This window comes from Hipposideros armiger, unplaced genomic scaffold (genome assembly GCF_001890085.2).
Source record: "Hipposideros armiger isolate ML-2016 unplaced genomic scaffold, ASM189008v1 scaffold_75, whole genome shotgun sequence".
NCBI lineage: Eukaryota > Metazoa > Chordata > Mammalia > Chiroptera > Hipposideridae > Hipposideros > Hipposideros armiger.
The window spans coordinates 3,745,341-3,761,562 of NW_017731425.1; the positions used below are offsets into that span (position 1 = coordinate 3,745,341).

The 16,222-nt window shown below is 51.5% G+C and overlaps 1 protein-coding gene across 5 annotated transcripts in view; it reads left to right on the forward strand.

Moving 5' to 3' along the window:
• Positions 1-14,883, forward strand: part of TTC28 (tetratricopeptide repeat domain 28) — a 681,749-nt gene extending 666,866 nt beyond the window's left edge. For 4 of the 5 annotated variants that reach the window (XM_019643162.1, XM_019643164.1, XM_019643165.1 and 1 more), the window contains 6 exons: positions 1,551-1,782; positions 2,460-2,536; positions 4,074-4,097; positions 4,850-4,979; positions 8,097-8,204; positions 9,423-14,883. In XM_019643162.1, coding sequence (XP_019498707.1) covers positions 1,551-1,782; positions 2,460-2,536; positions 4,074-4,097; positions 4,850-4,979; positions 8,097-8,204; positions 9,423-11,053 — 2,202 coding nt within the window. In that variant the 3' untranslated portion in view covers positions 11,054-14,883. The remainder of the gene's footprint in view (positions 1-1,550; positions 1,783-2,459; positions 2,537-4,073; positions 4,098-4,849; positions 4,980-8,096; positions 8,205-9,422) is intronic. The other variant, XM_019643163.1, reaches the window with a different exon arrangement.
• The last annotated feature ends 1,339 nt before the right edge of the window (positions 14,884-16,222 follow it).

The following is a 16,222-nucleotide window of genomic DNA, read 5'->3' on the forward strand; positions in this document are numbered from 1 at the left end:
TGGGGGGCGGGGTTCCAGGTGGGCACACCCCCTTGGCCGGGCAGACTTATTGCCCCATGGGCCTGGGGGTGGCAGCTCTCTGCACACGCCTGGTGACGGAGCAGCCACGTGTGTTTCTTAAGCTTAGGGTCAGCCTGAGGAGTTTTTCTCAGGCCTGACAGAAGTCAGTGTGTGAACACATGAGAATGCTGGAAGCTGAAAACCTCCGGCCGCTCTCAGGCCAGACGTGAGGTAGCCCAGCTGCCTGCCACAGGGTGGATGGCCTTACGTGCTTTGAGGACCTGGGGGGACTGTCTCAAGTGACTTTAACCTGGGCCTGGAAACCCCACCGAGCACGTGTTGCTCAGCACGAGGGCCCCTCTCAAGTTCCTGTCACCCCCAGTGTCGTCACCCTTCCTTGTAGCAGCCTCAGACCGCTTTTCTTAGAAAACTGAACGCCCTTTCTACCTGTTCGGCTTGCGTCTCCCAGGCCAGGCTGTGCGGCAGGTGCCAGGCTCCCAGCTGTTCCCCACTGGGCCTTGAGGCCCTCAGGCACATGTAAGGGTTTTCTCTTCTTTCCGGGCTTCCTCTTCTGGGGTGACTACAGGGGCCATGGGTCACGTTCACCAGCCCTTACCCCCTCCTAACTACCCTGGGTGCCCCTTGCCCCTGTGCGCAGTGTCTCCAAGGCCCTTCTAGCCCGATGGAAAGCAGCTGGTTGCCTGTCCTGCCTGGGAACACTCATTTCTTCCTGCCTGTGATGTCAGCCCCCAGCATCAGGATTTTACTGTCTCAGATGACATCTCGGAACGACTCTTGGGCCACTCCAGTGATGGCACATGTGCCTCAGGGCAAGCAGTATCTCCAGATGGACTGAGGTTCCCGAGAGAAAGACACTGCCAGGAGAAGGCCCGAGGCTGTTGCAAGTGCTGAGTGCTCCCAGGGAGGGGAGAGTCAACGCAGTAGTTACCCGGATGAATTCAGCCTATGTGTGCCAGGCACTGGTTTAGGCCCGGAAGGCAGGAGGGGCACTTGACCATGGAGGGGGACATACAGGTTCTGGAGGCTGTGCTGCAGGGTTAAGGATGAGTCAGAGGTACAGGAAAGGGCATTGCCAGCAGAGGCCCATGCCAGGCACTGCGTGGTGGGCGAGGGATGTGGGGCGGTGAACAGGGGTCTGAAGGCCTCAGGGTTTATCCTAGGGACGGGGAACCATTACATGGTTCGGGGCGGGCCCCTGCCCTGAGATAGGTTTTCAGACCAATCACTTTAGTGTCTGTGGAGGACATCGTGGAGCGGGAGGAGGCGGGGTAGAGAGGGACAGAACTCTTCAAAGTCACACCAGCCTTTGCTGGCTCTGACGGTGACATCTTCTCCCTTTGCACCCTCCCTGCAAGAAGCCAGGCCTTTGCTGCAGTGTCATGGTCCTCGGGCCCTGGTGCCCAGGACCTGACTGGCAGCCGTCAGCACTGGCTTCACACATGGGGCTTTGTGTTCCTCGAAAGCCACTTGGAGAGAGACGAGGCTGGCCCCTGCGCAGAGCAGTGCCTCACTCCCCTTTGCCCTTCCAGGTGGAGAAGTCCCTGCAGCGCATTCAGAACGGGCAGCGCAATGCCATGTACACGTCCCAGCAGAGCGTGGAGAACAAAGTGGGTGGCATCCCCGGGTGGCAGGCCCTCCTCACCGCCGTGGGCTTCCGGCTGGACCCCCCGGCCAGCGGCCTGCCAGCAGCCGTCTTCTTCCCAACCTCCGACCCGGGCGACCGGCTCCAGCAGTGCAGCAGCACCATCCAGTCCCTGCTAGGTGAGCCTCAGGCAGAGCCGGGCCCCCGAGGGGCTGGCCGACAGCAGGGACAGAGGGATGGTAGCTGTGGCCCCTGCACTCATGAGGATGCCGATCTCATAGCTGGAATGAGTTTCCTGAGAAATGGCAGTCCCAGCCGCAGCCTCTCCTGGTTTGGAGGAAATGGGTGCTCTTGCCCTAACCTTTCCATCTGTGATGGCAAGGCGTCCTCTACCCGGGAGAGCGCCGCCCTGGCTCTGCCGCTTCCTGCTGTGACAGGCGGCAACGGGAGGGAGGCCAACAGCAGCTGCTCTTACCATTTCATTGGCAGCTTCGGCTCAGACAGAGCCATGCGGCCAACCCCAGGGTGAAGTGGGGTACAGGTGCCCAGGGCTGCCCTTTGGGTTTCACTCAGAGGCATGATGCTGTCTGAGTGACTGAGACGGGGTCCTGGGCATGTGACCGTGCACCTGGAGACAACAGCTGAGTCAGGTCTGGCCCCTGCCCTGCCTCCACCTGTCTTTCTGAGACCGTTCCCTCCTTTTCTAAGTCGGACCGGGACGCACACCTCTGGCTGTCCTGAGCTTCTGAAATGCCACCAGTGCTGAGCGTTTTGGACTCTTTCCCCTGGGGAGACAGCAGGACTGTGGGTGCACAAGCCCCTCTGGCTAACAGCCATCTCTTTCTTCCCGGTTCAGGTCTGCCCAACCCTGCCCTTCAAGCCCTCTGCAAGCTCATCACCGCCTCGGAGACGGGCGAGCAGCTCATCAGCCGGGTGAGTTGAGCCAGGACGGCTGAGCCCAGGTCTCAGGGCTCTGCCAATTTGGAAAGAAAGTGATCTGGCCCTAGGAACGTGCAAGTAATGCAGCCTCATGGCTTTTTTCAGCCTTTGTGATTAGAAGGAAAAGGCAAAAGCTGGGTGTTAGAGAACAGCCCTCCCCAGCACGTGCTAGACATGAGGGGCGCTGAGTCCCAAGAGCTTTAGGGCCTTCAGGGGACGTTTGCGGGGCCCCTCCCACCTGTAGTCTTAAGGCATTTCCTGAACTCTTGCTTCAGTGGCCTCCTGTACCTCGTCATCCCCACCCACCAGTTTTTCCTGCTGATTGACAAGTGTTACAGCCACCTTCCCTAAGCCAGGAGTAGGGCTACAGGTGTTCCAATACTTTTTCTCAGGTCAAAATATGAACCCCACCACCTGAAACAAAACAGCCGCTGAGGTACAGCAGTGAACACAAACAGCTCTATGTCAGGATGCCGCTTGGTAGGATTTTAAAAATGCTGTAAGAAAATGTAGATCTCACTGAGGTGTTTGGAGGATTCCAAATCTCAGCACCATGTAGGCGCCTCCCGCCTGGTCCCAGAGCTCCTGTCTCCCTGCCGGCCAGTGAGGCCCTGGAGCAAGCCCCGGGGACAGCCACGTGTGGGAAGTGGGGGCAACCCCTGAAGAGCACAGCACTTTTCTCTGGTCATCTTGGAGTGTACTAATTTCAAAAAAATAATACACATTATTATATATTTGTCAGCAGATATCATTTTAAGCAGAAATATTTCTATATGGAACTCAAGCTCCTCCATCTAGGATTCACCTCTGAAAATCTGAATGGTGCCTGGAGCCGCCATGTCCCCGGGGTTGGTTGCAGCCCGGATTTGGAGCATAGCTCAGCCTGGACCCTTCGTTGAGTTCCTACTCATTTTATAATAAGGGTGTCACATCTGCTTTTGAATGGAGTGGGGTGGCACTTCTGGAACGTTGCATATTAAAACACCCTGAATTCAGAGAACTAGAAGGCTGTGCTCTCCAAAAAGAGAAAGCTAGAATTACATTTGCTAGGCAAGACCGAGAACCCACAAAGCCAGTTGCTTAATTTCTTGCTTTTGGTGGCAGCTCAGGGACTTGCTATCCTCTGGCCTGGGCTGCCTCCCGTGGCTGGTGGCTGGTGGCTGGTGGGCGTTTGCTGAGTTGCTCTCGAACCATGGACCTTGGTTTACAGAGTGGCCTGTGCATGCCCACGGTGCCCCTGCCCCACCTGAGTCTGGCCTGCCCTGCTCTGCTCCTGGTGAAGAAGGGCAGGGCCTGGCGGACCCTGACCCTGACCCTAAGCCCCTTGACCCCGAGCACGTGTGGCTGTTCATTTTCCTGCGCGTCCCTGCTGACTCTCGCTCCTCTCCCCCTCCCAGTCAGAGCCGCGGGCCTGGTGTGGCGCTTCCTAAAGCAGTGATCAGCTCGTGTTGCATAACAACCTGTGCTTGAGTCTAAACTCTCTTCTTTCTCTCTCTTTCTCTCTCTTTTCCTTATAATCTGCTGGCCGAAGGCTGTTAAAAATATGGTTGGAATGGTGAGTACTACCTTAAGTAGCAACTGTCGTCAGGTGAGCCCCTCAACCCACCCACCCCAAGCTCCCCTCGGCACTCAGCTCGGTGCGCATGTGCTGTGGTGTCTCGGAGCCGCACGCACACGCCAACACACGCTCCGGCTGGGTGACCGGTGCCACTGGCTCCGGCAGCCTGCCCCCTCCTCTGCTCTGGCTCCCCTTTTCCTGCTCCACCCTTCTTGTGTTCTCGATTTGACCTTTTAAGTTCCAGCAGAACAGCAGGGGCAGAAGCGACACTGTGAGCCCACAAGGCCCCTGGGTAGTGTTCACAGACTCAGGAAATCTCAAACACCACAGGCACTTGAGCGGGTTCTTCCAGTGCTGAGGCTCTAGGATGTAACCTTGGATTCCTCGTCACCCTGTACCGCGAGGTCATAATGATGATTTTAATTAAATAGAGGGAGACGACCAGGTCCATAACCCACCCCTCATCTAGTCCCCGAGCCCTCTCCTGTGCGCAGTAGCCCCGCAGCGAGTGTGTGCGAGGAGGTCTCGGAGCAGAAACCCTGCCTGTGGGCTGGCCCGCAACCTTGAGCTTCCCACAGAGAGGACACTAGGCGAGGACATCAGCAAAGAGAATGTCAGATGTTCCACATGCAAGGTCATCAGTGAGGACAGTGACAGGTGACCCAAGAAAAGCTTGGGGACAAATCCTAGGCGGGCCGGAGGGAAAGGAAGCCGGAAGGAGTGAGGGCTCACGCTGTCCCCCTTCTCAGCTCCACCAGGTCCTGGTCCAGCTGCAGGCCTGCGAGAAGGAGCAGGACTTCGCATCGGCGCCCATCCAGGTCTCCATCAGCGTCCAGCTGTGGCGGCTCCCGGGCTGTCATGAATTCCTGGCAGCTCTAGGTAGGACAGAGCATTCTTGACTTAATTGGTTTATTTAGTTCCATTTTTAAAAAATCTATTTTTCTCCTACTTTCTGTTGGGTAAAGTTGGTAGACTCTTCGGGGTTTTTGGGTTTTCTTAGATGTTTTATTACTCGACAGTGAAAGATTCTGGTGTGTTAATACAATTCCCAAATGGCCCCCGGGCTGTGTCCCATTGCCCCTCCGTTACTGTTTCATCTCTCTCATCTGTAGTCATCTTACTATGAAACTGATAGATTCCAGTATTGGTGGGAGTCAGCCTATGATTAAAAGCTAAAGAACATAGTCATAAAATAATGGTTTCAATGTTCTCTTTCACTGGCTGCTGGAAACTGGCAGAAAAAAAATACAATTGAAACCACCTTTGATTTGACTGTGGGGACCTAGAACTGCATATATCAGAGTCTGTGTCCAATTCGGGACTCTTTTCCTTTTTCAACACTTACACAGCGAAGCAGCTCTTGAAGTAACTGCTATTAACACTTAGAACAGGTGCATCTGTTGGTAAACCACAGGAGACTGTAAGCTGCTCTTCTGCTCCACGTAAGAGCCTGTGTGCCATGCACACGTAGCTCTTTTTCAGACACCTGTTATGTGCCAGGCAGTGTCCTAGGCACTGGAGACGCAGCAGTGAGCAAAACACAAGAAGCCCTGTCCCCTTAGGGTTTGTTCTCGTGGGGAAGGCAAACAGACAGCGAATACCTAACCTAAGGGACGCACCTCAGAGGTGAGGGTGCGCTGTGGCAGAAAAGGCATCAGGGTCCTAGTGACAGGCTGGCTGGAGGGGTGAGGGGCAGGCCCAGAGAGCCTGCGGGTGTTTGCAGGTGAAAGAGCCAGGCAGAAAGAGGCCAAGTTTGAGGTCGACAAGGTGGCACAGGGGATGGTGGGTCACCAGGCCAGGGGATGGCCTTTGGTTTTTAACCTGAGGGAGCAGGGAGTCTGGGGGGTGCCACAGCCTGAATTCACTATTATGAGGACCAGCTCTCAGACATGGCAGGGCAGCAAGTCCTTAAAAAGAGGATTTTTATTTTTGTAAGGCCCGGATATTCAGTATTGGGCCATCTTTTCTAACCCACTTTGCAGATGACCTTTCCCAGCTCACCTCATCTTAGGGCTGGCTCCATTTTAAAGGTAAAAAGGGAAACCCACAACACCCCCACACATACACACAGGGGCCCCAAGTCCCGTGATTGGACACTTTGCTGTCCTTTATGTTTCGTATTATTTGCTTGTTTCCCATGGACTTTAATACAGCCTTGGTGTAAACATAGTAAATTTTTATCTAAATAAATGTAGTCAGGAGCAAATGGAGAAAGAGTGAGAAGGGCCAGGTCCACACCTGGGACGGATGTCTGCTCACTTCTGTCACAGGTTGTAAGGCTGGGCTTGGGACAGTGACACAGGGCACAGGTGAGGTAAGAAGATGAAGCCAAGACCTTCCTTCATAAAGGAAAAGCTCGTCCTCACGCAGGGCCTAAGCTTCCCGTGGGCGTGGGCGTGGGCGTGGGCGTGAGTGTGGGTGTGAGTATGGGCGTGGGCGTGGGCGTGGGTGTGGGCGTGGGCGTGAGTGTGAGTGTGAGTGTGACGGAGCTAGCCCTCCATCACATGAACTAGACGTTTTTGATGCCCCTGGATCTCCGGTGCTGGGATTGTGGATGATTTTCATTGCTGTTCCTCTACTTCTCTGTACTTTCCAAATCTCACTGATACTCAAGGGGTGAGTCGGTGTGCACACACTTGTAACCTCAAGTGGCTCCCTCACTCTGAGGGCTCCAAGGCTCAGAGAGATGTCCTCCACGTTAATCATGCGCCATCACAACCCATCACAGGGCGGTGGGTATTCACAGGACTCAGTTTGCTTGGAGCAACCAATTCAAATCATTTTGGTAAAACTAGAGGTTTCTAACTAAAATATTACATTTATATGATTAATTTGTTTTTAATGCCGAGTTCTCTGAGACCTTCCTGCTGCTTCCAGGGACTGTTTATTTTTGAGTTCAGAGAGGAAAATGTCCCATAGCAACCAGAATGCCGAGTGGCTCCTTGAGTGAACCCAATTCCCTAAGGAATGACAGTGTCACACCAATGTCCGAATCCTCGAGTGGGAATAAAAATACAGAGACGGATCTCTCCCTCGGTAAATATGCTCAGGCATGAAACGCACAGCATGCTGAGCTCGGCGGCACCGTGAAGCACGGTCCCTGTCACCGGAACGTTGTGAGATCACAGGGCCGGTGCCCCTGGGCCTTCGGCACCAAGCGGTTGCCCCGTCTCCACGGAGACAGTGACCCGCAGAGGTGGCTGAGGGAACAGTCTCAGGGCTGAGAGCTCTACGGCCTCCAAATTCTTGCTTGGCGGTGCCTTTCTGTGGACACAGCGTCTGTTTGGCTGCTTCCTCCTGAGTTCTTCCGCGGGAAGCAGTACTGGGTGCCTCTGCAATGTCTCTACTTAATAAGTCCAAGTGTGGTGGCAACAGCCCGCCAGCCAGCCTCCTGCTCAGGAGGCTCCCGCCCGTGCTGTGCCTGCTCCAGGTCTCAGGAGAACCGTCGGCTCGGTGAGCAGCCCCCTGGGCTCTGGCAGAGGGAGCCCCTGCGAGGCGGTTCAGCCACGGTGGCCGATGCTGCCCGTCGCAGAGCTCACAGCGCTCCGCGCAGGCCCTGAGCATGTACGGAAACACTGCCCTCGCCCTTGAGAAGCTTCCGCCGTCCCGTGCGTCGGTTTTAAATACGGGACTCAATGCCAAAGGGGTGGCCAGTTTTCGTCCTGGGCCATCTCCTTAATGGACTGTTCTGCAAAAGAATGGAGAAGAAAAATATTAACACGCCTTACTAATGCCTAACTTCAGCTCCCGAGAATGTAGTTCTGGGCAGGAAAGCAGCCGGTGCTCTATGAAGGGACAGGGGAGCCGGGCCGTGAGGTTCTGCACGCAGCAAATGGGGAGCCCCATGACCGGGTGTTACGGGTGAGGGAGCCCCACTTGCTGAGGGACCTGCGGGGTTCCCATATGGCACTGTACCAGGAGCCCCGCGGCTCTCATCGTTTCAGGATGTAGAATCATCCCTAGGGATGCAGATGTTTATATATTTTGTTCCTCTAGGTTTTGATCTTTGTGAAGTTGGTCAGGAAGAAGTAATCCTGAAAACCGGGAAACAAGCCAATCGAAGAACTATGCACTTTGCGCTCCAGTCCCTGCTCGCCCTTTTCGGTACGTGCTCCTCCCGGCACCGCTCTCCCTGCGCCCCCTGGGGGCAGACGCCAGCACAAACATTGTGGGAAGAAAAGTGGAGAAACATTTTTTGTGTATGTGTTAGGGACTGTTCAAGAGCAGCAGACAAAACTGCCCGTTCTCATGGAAGTTACAATTAAAATACACGAAGTGCATAGACGAGGCGCTGCCAAGTGCTATTAAGAAAACAGGCAGGGCCAGGGACCAGAAAGTGGGAGGGTGGGCGCGAAGCAGACGCAACCAGAGAGGAGCCCAGATCATGGACTGGGAGGTTTTCAGGCCCCGGGGGCACACCTGCCTGCCTGACCTTCTCAAAGGGCCTGGCAGGCTGCAGCATGAAGACTAAACGCTGGCTCGGACGGCAGCCATGGTTGGAAGGCAGAACAACAGGATCTGATGAAGAATGTATGTCAGACAGAAGGAGAGGGCTAAGGGGATACTTGGACCCTACCAGAGAGAGGCTGCCTTTTGCTGAGACCTTGAAAGTGGCAGGAGGACCTTGGACACGTTCAGTTTTGAAGTATCCATTAGACACCTACATAGGCAGCTGCTTCTATGAGTCTGGAGTTCAGGGAGAGGCCGCTGTGGAGATATAACTGTGCATACAGGTCCGAGGGGAAGAGGACTGTGTGCTGTGGGCACCCGGGATTCACAGGTCACACAGATGACGAGGGGCCTGGGAAGGAGTAGTCGGTGAGGGCAGAACTGAGCAGTGAACACCGAGGTGGCAGCATGGGCATCACTGGGAGTGTAGGCATTCCTTACAAGAACTGGGGGCGCCAAGAGCCTGAGTGGAGTGGGCTAAGAGAGGAGTGCACAGACTGAGTGTCAATGACCCTGAGGAGGCTGCTGGGATGTAGAGTAATGGGGCTGGAGCTGGTGGGACGGTGTGTGGGTCTAGGACAGGGGACATCACAGACTTCCCACTGACCCCGGTCAGAGCAGGAGGCAGATGGGGGTCCCATGAGATAGGGAGCAGAGTCGAGATGGGCGCGGTGGTGGGGGTCTGCAGCGTGCAGGGCTGTGAGGTCTCCTGGGGTGTTTCAGGTTCTAAGATGAATTCAAGTTGTTTAGGAGTTGCACTTGTATAATTCTTTGCTAGCTTCTATGCATATAAATATGCTTAGTGATTTTGAAAGAAATTTCAAAACTGTATAGAATTCTAACTGCCTTCTGGGCACATACATTTTGTCCTAGATTCTACTGAGCTGCCCAAACGCCTCAGCCTGGACAGCTCGTCCTCCCTGGAGTCCCTGGCCTCGGCCCAGTCTGTCTCCAACGCCCTGCCCTTGGGCTACCAGCACCCTCCCTTCTCTCCCACCGGTGCAGACAGCATCGCCTCGGACGCCATCTCCGTGTACAGTCTCAGCTCCATCGCCTCCTCTATGAGCTTTGTCTCCAAGCCCGAGGGGGGGTCTGAAGGTGGGGGGGCCCGAGGACGGCAGGACTACGACCGGTCCAAGAATGCTTACCCACAGCGATCCACCCTGCCTCGGAGCCAGCTGTCCCCCCAGACCCGCCCTGCAGGCAGCAAAGATGAAGAAGAGTATGAAGGGTTTTCCATCATCAGCACTGAGCCTTTGTCGGCCTACCAAGAAAACAGAAAGGCATGCTTCTCACCGGATCACAAGCAGTCTCGAGGAGGGACAGCTGGAGGTGTGAAAGTTTCCGTAAGCTCCAAGGGGAGCGTAAGCACTCCAAATTCTCCGGTTAAAATGACTCTGATTCCCAGCCCAAACTCACCCTTCCAAAAAGTTGGAAAACTAGCAAGTTCAGATACGGGAGAATCAGACCAGTCTAGCACAGAAACAGATAGTACCGTGAAATCCCAAGAAGAAAGCAACCCAAAGCTTGATCCACAAGAGTTGGCCCAGAAGATTCTAGAGGAGACACAAAGTCATCTCATCGCGGTAGAGCGTCTTCAGAGGGGCGGCGGCCAGACTGGCAAGAGTGGTAACCCCGAGGACGGCATTTCCGTGCCAAACAGTGCCACGGTCTTCAGAGCGTCAGAAACGAGCGCATTCAGCCGACCTGCCCTCTCCCATCAGAAGAGTCAGTCATCACCAGTCACTGTGAAACCAAAGCCCCCAGCCAGAAGCTCATCCCTGCCCAAGGTGAGCTCAGGATACAGCAGCCCCACCACCTCGGAGGCGTCCATCAAAGACAGCCCGAGCCAGCACAGCGGCCGGCCGTCCCCTGGCTCCGACTCCCAGACTTCCCTGACTGACCAGCCTCTCTTTAAACTCAAGTATCCCAGCTCCCCTTACAGCGCCCACATCTCCAAGTCGCCAAGGAACATGTCCCCCAGCTCAGGCCACCAATCTCCTGCTGGTAGCGCACCGTCCCCGGCTCTGTCCTATTCCTCGGCCGGCTCCGCCCGCTCTAGTCCAGCTGATGCCCCCGACATAGACAAGCTGAAAATGGCAGCCATTGACGAGAAGGTGCAGGCTGTCCACAACCTGAAGATGTTCTGGCAGAGTACCCCCCAGCATCCCACAGGACCAATGAAAATATTCCGGGGGACTCCTGGAACGATGACTTCCAAAAGAGATGTCCTCAGCCTATTAAATCTGTCACCTCGGCACAATAAAAAGGAGGAAGGCACAGACAAGCTTGAACTTAAGGAGCTGTCTTTGCAACACCGTGGAGAAGCGCCGCCAAAGGCCCCTCCCAACGGTCACTGGCGCAGCGAGACCACCCCCGTGAGCACCCTGCCGCTGCCCGCCAGTCCCCCGGCTGCCGCTCCCACTCGCCCTTTGAGACTTCCTTCCGGAAACGGCTACAAGTTTCTGTCCCCGGGAAGATTTTTTCCGTCCTCGAAATGCTAAAGCATCGTTCATCCCAACTGACTCAGCGCAGCAGCCCGCAGGGAGGGTGTGGGCATTCACGCGGCCCCTCCCTGTCTGAGTGCAGTCACCCACGACGCCACCGGCCACCTCACCATGGGCGCGCTCTCCGGGCAAGGGGCAGCCACGCCCAGGGGCCACCACACACACGGATGGTGGCTTCTCTGGGACTCCGGGACAGATTCACCAGAAGCCAGGACTTCTGTGGGGCTGGTACACGAGGCTCATGGAATTTTCTACACACTTCACCAAATGTTTACCTTTGAACTTCCTGCTTCTCATCTTGATGTGATTCTTCAACAGGATTTTTGTACAAAAATGGTCATGGTTCTGGGGTGGGGAGAGGAGAGGGAACACATATTTTGCTAAGAGGTATATATGCAGTACCTTTTATACACAAAAATACAAATAGAGCTTTTATAAGGCTTTCAGGTGCTGGTTGGGGGTGGGATATGTAAAATCTCTCTAACTTGAATTCTTCATGGAAGTGTTATATTAGCCAAAAACAGAATTATGGTTTTAAAAATGCCAATGATTTGTATTAAATTGTAGCAATTTTGGTCTCATGATATTGTAACGACGCAATAATTCACATGGAAACAGTGCTTCCATCCTGAACTCGGCTTCATCGAGCTATACACATGTCCTTGGGGCCCCACTGTCAACCAAACTTGAATTTTCTTAAAAATTTTATGTAACTCTTATCCAGGCATTTTAGAACTATGCAATTGTGATTTAAAATGCAACTTTGTGCTTTTAAAACATTACTGACCTTTTTTGTACGTGGATAAACAACTTGGTTTTATTATCAATAGTACTTTGCATTTATAGGTATTATTTTTAAAAGCTCAAAACGTTTTTTAAAATGTCAAATTTTGAATAGTCATCAATAAGTAATTATCAAGTTTTGGGAGGAAAGATTGAAATTAGTCCTTATATGCAAAAAAAAAAAAAACCACAAAAAACAACCAAAAAAAAATCCCCTGGCTAACTAGATTTAACCAGAATCTAGCCTTCCAGCTCCTATTCCCTGTACCAGCTGCTTAGTTTTATTCTCCGTTCTAGGCCTTCAAAACCACTTCTATCTAACTCTGCTGCCAGGTTCCCACAACTCCAGCCCCCCCATGTCTGTGAGATGACCCCGCATCTTAATCGTGACCAGCACCCCTTGCTCTGCGTCTGAAGGACAAGCCTCCCCGAAGGCTTTAATGTCCACAGCCTGGGAAGTGGGGGCTTTTGCTGGATTGACATCCAGATGACTGCCGAAACGCGGAGACACATCCCTGAAAGTGCTGTCACAGAAAGCAAAGGTGGACTTGCCCTAGGCGGTGGCAGTACACTGAAATCGCTGCCAGCCAGGAGACAAAAGAGTAGTCTGTGTAGGGGTGACCATTAACTTATTTGAATAAAGAAATGAAATGCTGAAAATCATATTAGTACTAAGTTTAGTTGGAGAATTTAAATAAGCCTCTTTTAGGTAATTCTAAAATTCCAATCCTACCATCCTTACTGTGAGGGTGAATGTGTGTCACACGAAGGTGGGCTGCCACCCGGCCAGGACACCAGCGCCATGTGGGCGTGGACGTGAGGGGCCCAGCAGGACCGACACCATCAGACCCCAGGTAGAGCTTTAACCCTGGGTAGGGGCTCTCCTTATAAACATACACGGACTGCTTGCCCCGTTCCTCGCTGCACCCTGAAAAGAGGATACTATTTATTCAATTTGTTATTTTTCTGAGCTATGTCAGAGGTTTCTGCATTTAGCAACAGCCAAGTTGATGAAAGCAAACAAGAAGGTGGTCCCATTCTAACCCTGATTCCAACACTGGAAGAAAAATACTTTATAAAGAAGTAAGCAAATATGAGGTTGTCTTTATGTCAGTAGGGGAAAAAATAAATGGTTATAAAAGTACTAGCATAGCAAATGAAAGCCAAGTTTATAACACTGTGCATTAGATAGAAAAATCAGGTCCTCAACCATGAAAACTAAACCTCAAAGGAAATTTCTGCATCCACCTGTAGATAGTTGGGCTGCTCCTTTCTCAGCAAATCTCAGCCTCTTTCCCAAGTGCCAACGAGCCCTGGAGGAAAGGCCCGGAGTCTGCTCCGTCCATGGAGACGAGGGGCTGCCCCGTGCCCCCTCCAGGGCACACCCTCTACCACCCAGACCGCTTCCCGGGGTTACCAAGCCAGCCAGGAGGACTCATGGGTCCTAACCTGGTTTCAGTCCTACGTAAATTGTTGTTTTAGGTTTCATTTTGAAAAAGCCAAATGGTATATATGATTTTTAAATTTTGTCCTAGATACAAGGTTCAATGAAGGAATGCAAAGATGATGAAATAATAGGACCAAACTAAAAATCATTGTAGAGTCACCACTTCTTTATGTTCACTGTCAGTCTTGGTGTTTTTCTGTGAGTGAAATGGATGTAAAATCAAGGTGAATTTTTCAGGCTACACTGATAAAAGGATGCACTTAAAAATTATGTATAATTCACAGGCTTCTTTGTACAGATTGGGATTGGCAAACTACAGCCCACAGGCTAACTGGTCAGAGGCCTGGTTTTTTAAAAATTTTACATTTTTAAATAGTTATATAAGTACCTACATAATAGTCTTGATTTTGCCTCTTTGCCCACTAAGCCTAAAATATCGAATACCCGGCCGATGAAGAAAGTTTGCTGACTCCTGGTATAGATACCAGAAAACAATTAGAATAATGTGTTGTTTCTGCAATCTAGGAAAAGTGTCAGGTTGTGGACAAAATTGATGGGCGTGCACGGGGACCCTGAGCCATGTGGACAGAAGCGAATGACTCCTCCGCAGGATGTGGGTCTTTGCTCACTTTGGAAGGAGTCAATGGATGTGGGTAAAATTTACAAAAAAAATTTTTTTCTCTATGTGCAGATATCATTGGATATCATTCTTTTCAGCTCAGGGAACTGGAATGCCCTGGCCATACTGTCCTCCGTCAGATGCAAGTACACGGAACACAAGCAATAAAGTCTCCCTCTCTTGGCAACCTTGGTATGACCACAAAGCAAGGTAGTAGTGGGCTCCACCTTAATTCTCACTAGCGGACTTAACTGCTTTGCTGATTTAAACGAAGTCAAAATACCAAGTCAAAATTAGTTACAAAAATTTACATTTTGATCCACATTTGTGTGTAGTAAAATGAAAAAATTCTCACCTCCATCCCATTTGAAAAAATGCATGGTCCATACTGATACGTGCTGGGTCTCAGCAGGAGACCAGGTGCTGCACACGCTGTCCTTACCCCTGACCTTGTCTGTCCGGTGACTCACAGCAGGTGATCATTGTAGCAAGACTTCAGTCCGCTGCCTACCTGTCCCGCCGCCTCCCACAAGAACTGTCACGTTGTTAGTTTCGGTTCAGGTTGGAAAAAAATGCCACGCAATAATCTGGTTTGCTTTTAGTAAGTAGGCAGAAAGTGAAAACTGTATAATTTTCATCACATATTTTGTTGTTTTATCTAAATTGATTGTACATGTGGTTTGTGAACTAGGCCCTTGTTTGTGCCAGATCTGTCCAAGATGTTCCATGCGAGGACACGTGCGGTCACGTCGCCCTTCCTCGGACCCCTTCCCCACTTGGCACTCACGCCCCTCGTATGCAGTGTTAGCCATCTTTGGCCTATGTGGACTTTTTTTTGTAAATGACACAGTTTCCAGATGGCATTAAACTTTTTATATTATGAAATTTATCATGTAAAAAGAACTTCATATTTTTATTGAGACTGCTAAGGCACTTGGCCTTCCTTTGTGATTTCAGTGTCTATTAAAGCATGAGTTCCCTCGGTTTTCAGTGCTGTATCTGCATCTCTTTCTTGCACAGGCCATCCGTCCTAGCTTTCTTGGCACTACCGAGTGGCCATGTGTCATTAACGAGCACGTATCTCTGGAGTTTTATTCTTATAAATACACTGTAACCTCATATTCGCCAGGAGGAGATCCCGAGGCAGCACACCGCAGCGCTGATCTGTAACGCAGGTCTCCAGCCAAGGCGCCAGGACCTGTTAGTGGGTGGCTGTTTAGACGACTAAACGCTTCTGATCTTCTGTGACCAGTGTTGGAGAGCCAGAAAATTCTACAGTTGTATAAATGTTTAGACCAAAACGAACAAACACAAAACCCGTTCATTACCAGATTCCTGTATCTAAAGAAACTTCCAAGGAAAGTATTTCAAAAAGAAGGAAAGCAATCCTACATGTAACAGTCTGAGAGGCATGAAGGAAGAGTGGGCAAAGAAGTAGGTAAATGGGAATAAACGGAAACAAATACTGATTGTATCAAAAGAGTAATGTCTCCCTTGGGGAGTAATGACGAATGAAAACACTAAACAGGAATATGTAAAACAAGGAAGTTAAAGTGTTGTAAGTTGTTTGGGAAGAGATGAAAGAGTAGATTACTTTTAGAGTAAAATATATATGCATAATCACACACAAAAATAGAAATAGGATTATACTTCGCAACTAGTTAGCGGACAAGAAATAAGTAAAATGTTAAAAACTTAATTGATCTAAAAGAACAGAAAAAGGAGGGAACAACAAAAGTCATTTTAAAAGTAGGACAAATACAAGCTGAAAGAAAGAAAAATTACCAGTAATCATATATGTAAGTGAACCAAACTTAATTAAAAAGGAGATCAACAGACGATGGCAATATGCCACATGCTCTTTAAGAAACTATATGTTGTTTGGAAAAAAAAATACTAAAGCATAAGGCCCCAAATGGTTGATAATAAATAGATATTAAAGTAAAAAGGCACTCATAAAAACAAAGACTCATAGTCTAATGTTTAAAAAAATAGTTAGCAGCGGGCCGGCCGAGTGGCACGATGGTTAAGAGCTGGCTTGGGATGCCAGAGGGCCCTGCTTCGGATCCCACATGTGAGGGCCAGTGACACTGCCCTCCACAGCTAGGATGCTGAACAACAGCTCAACCTGGAGCTGGGCTGCCGTGAGTCGCTGGCGACGGCGTAGGCTGCAGTCCCTGTGGCAGTGGGTTGCCATGGGCTACCGTATGTAGCCAGCAGCCAGCAGCCAGCGTGAGCGGCCAGCAGCCGCAGTGAGCGGCCGTCCAGAAGCCGGCGACTGATCTGCCTCGCCCGGGAAGAGCGCAATGATGGTGCC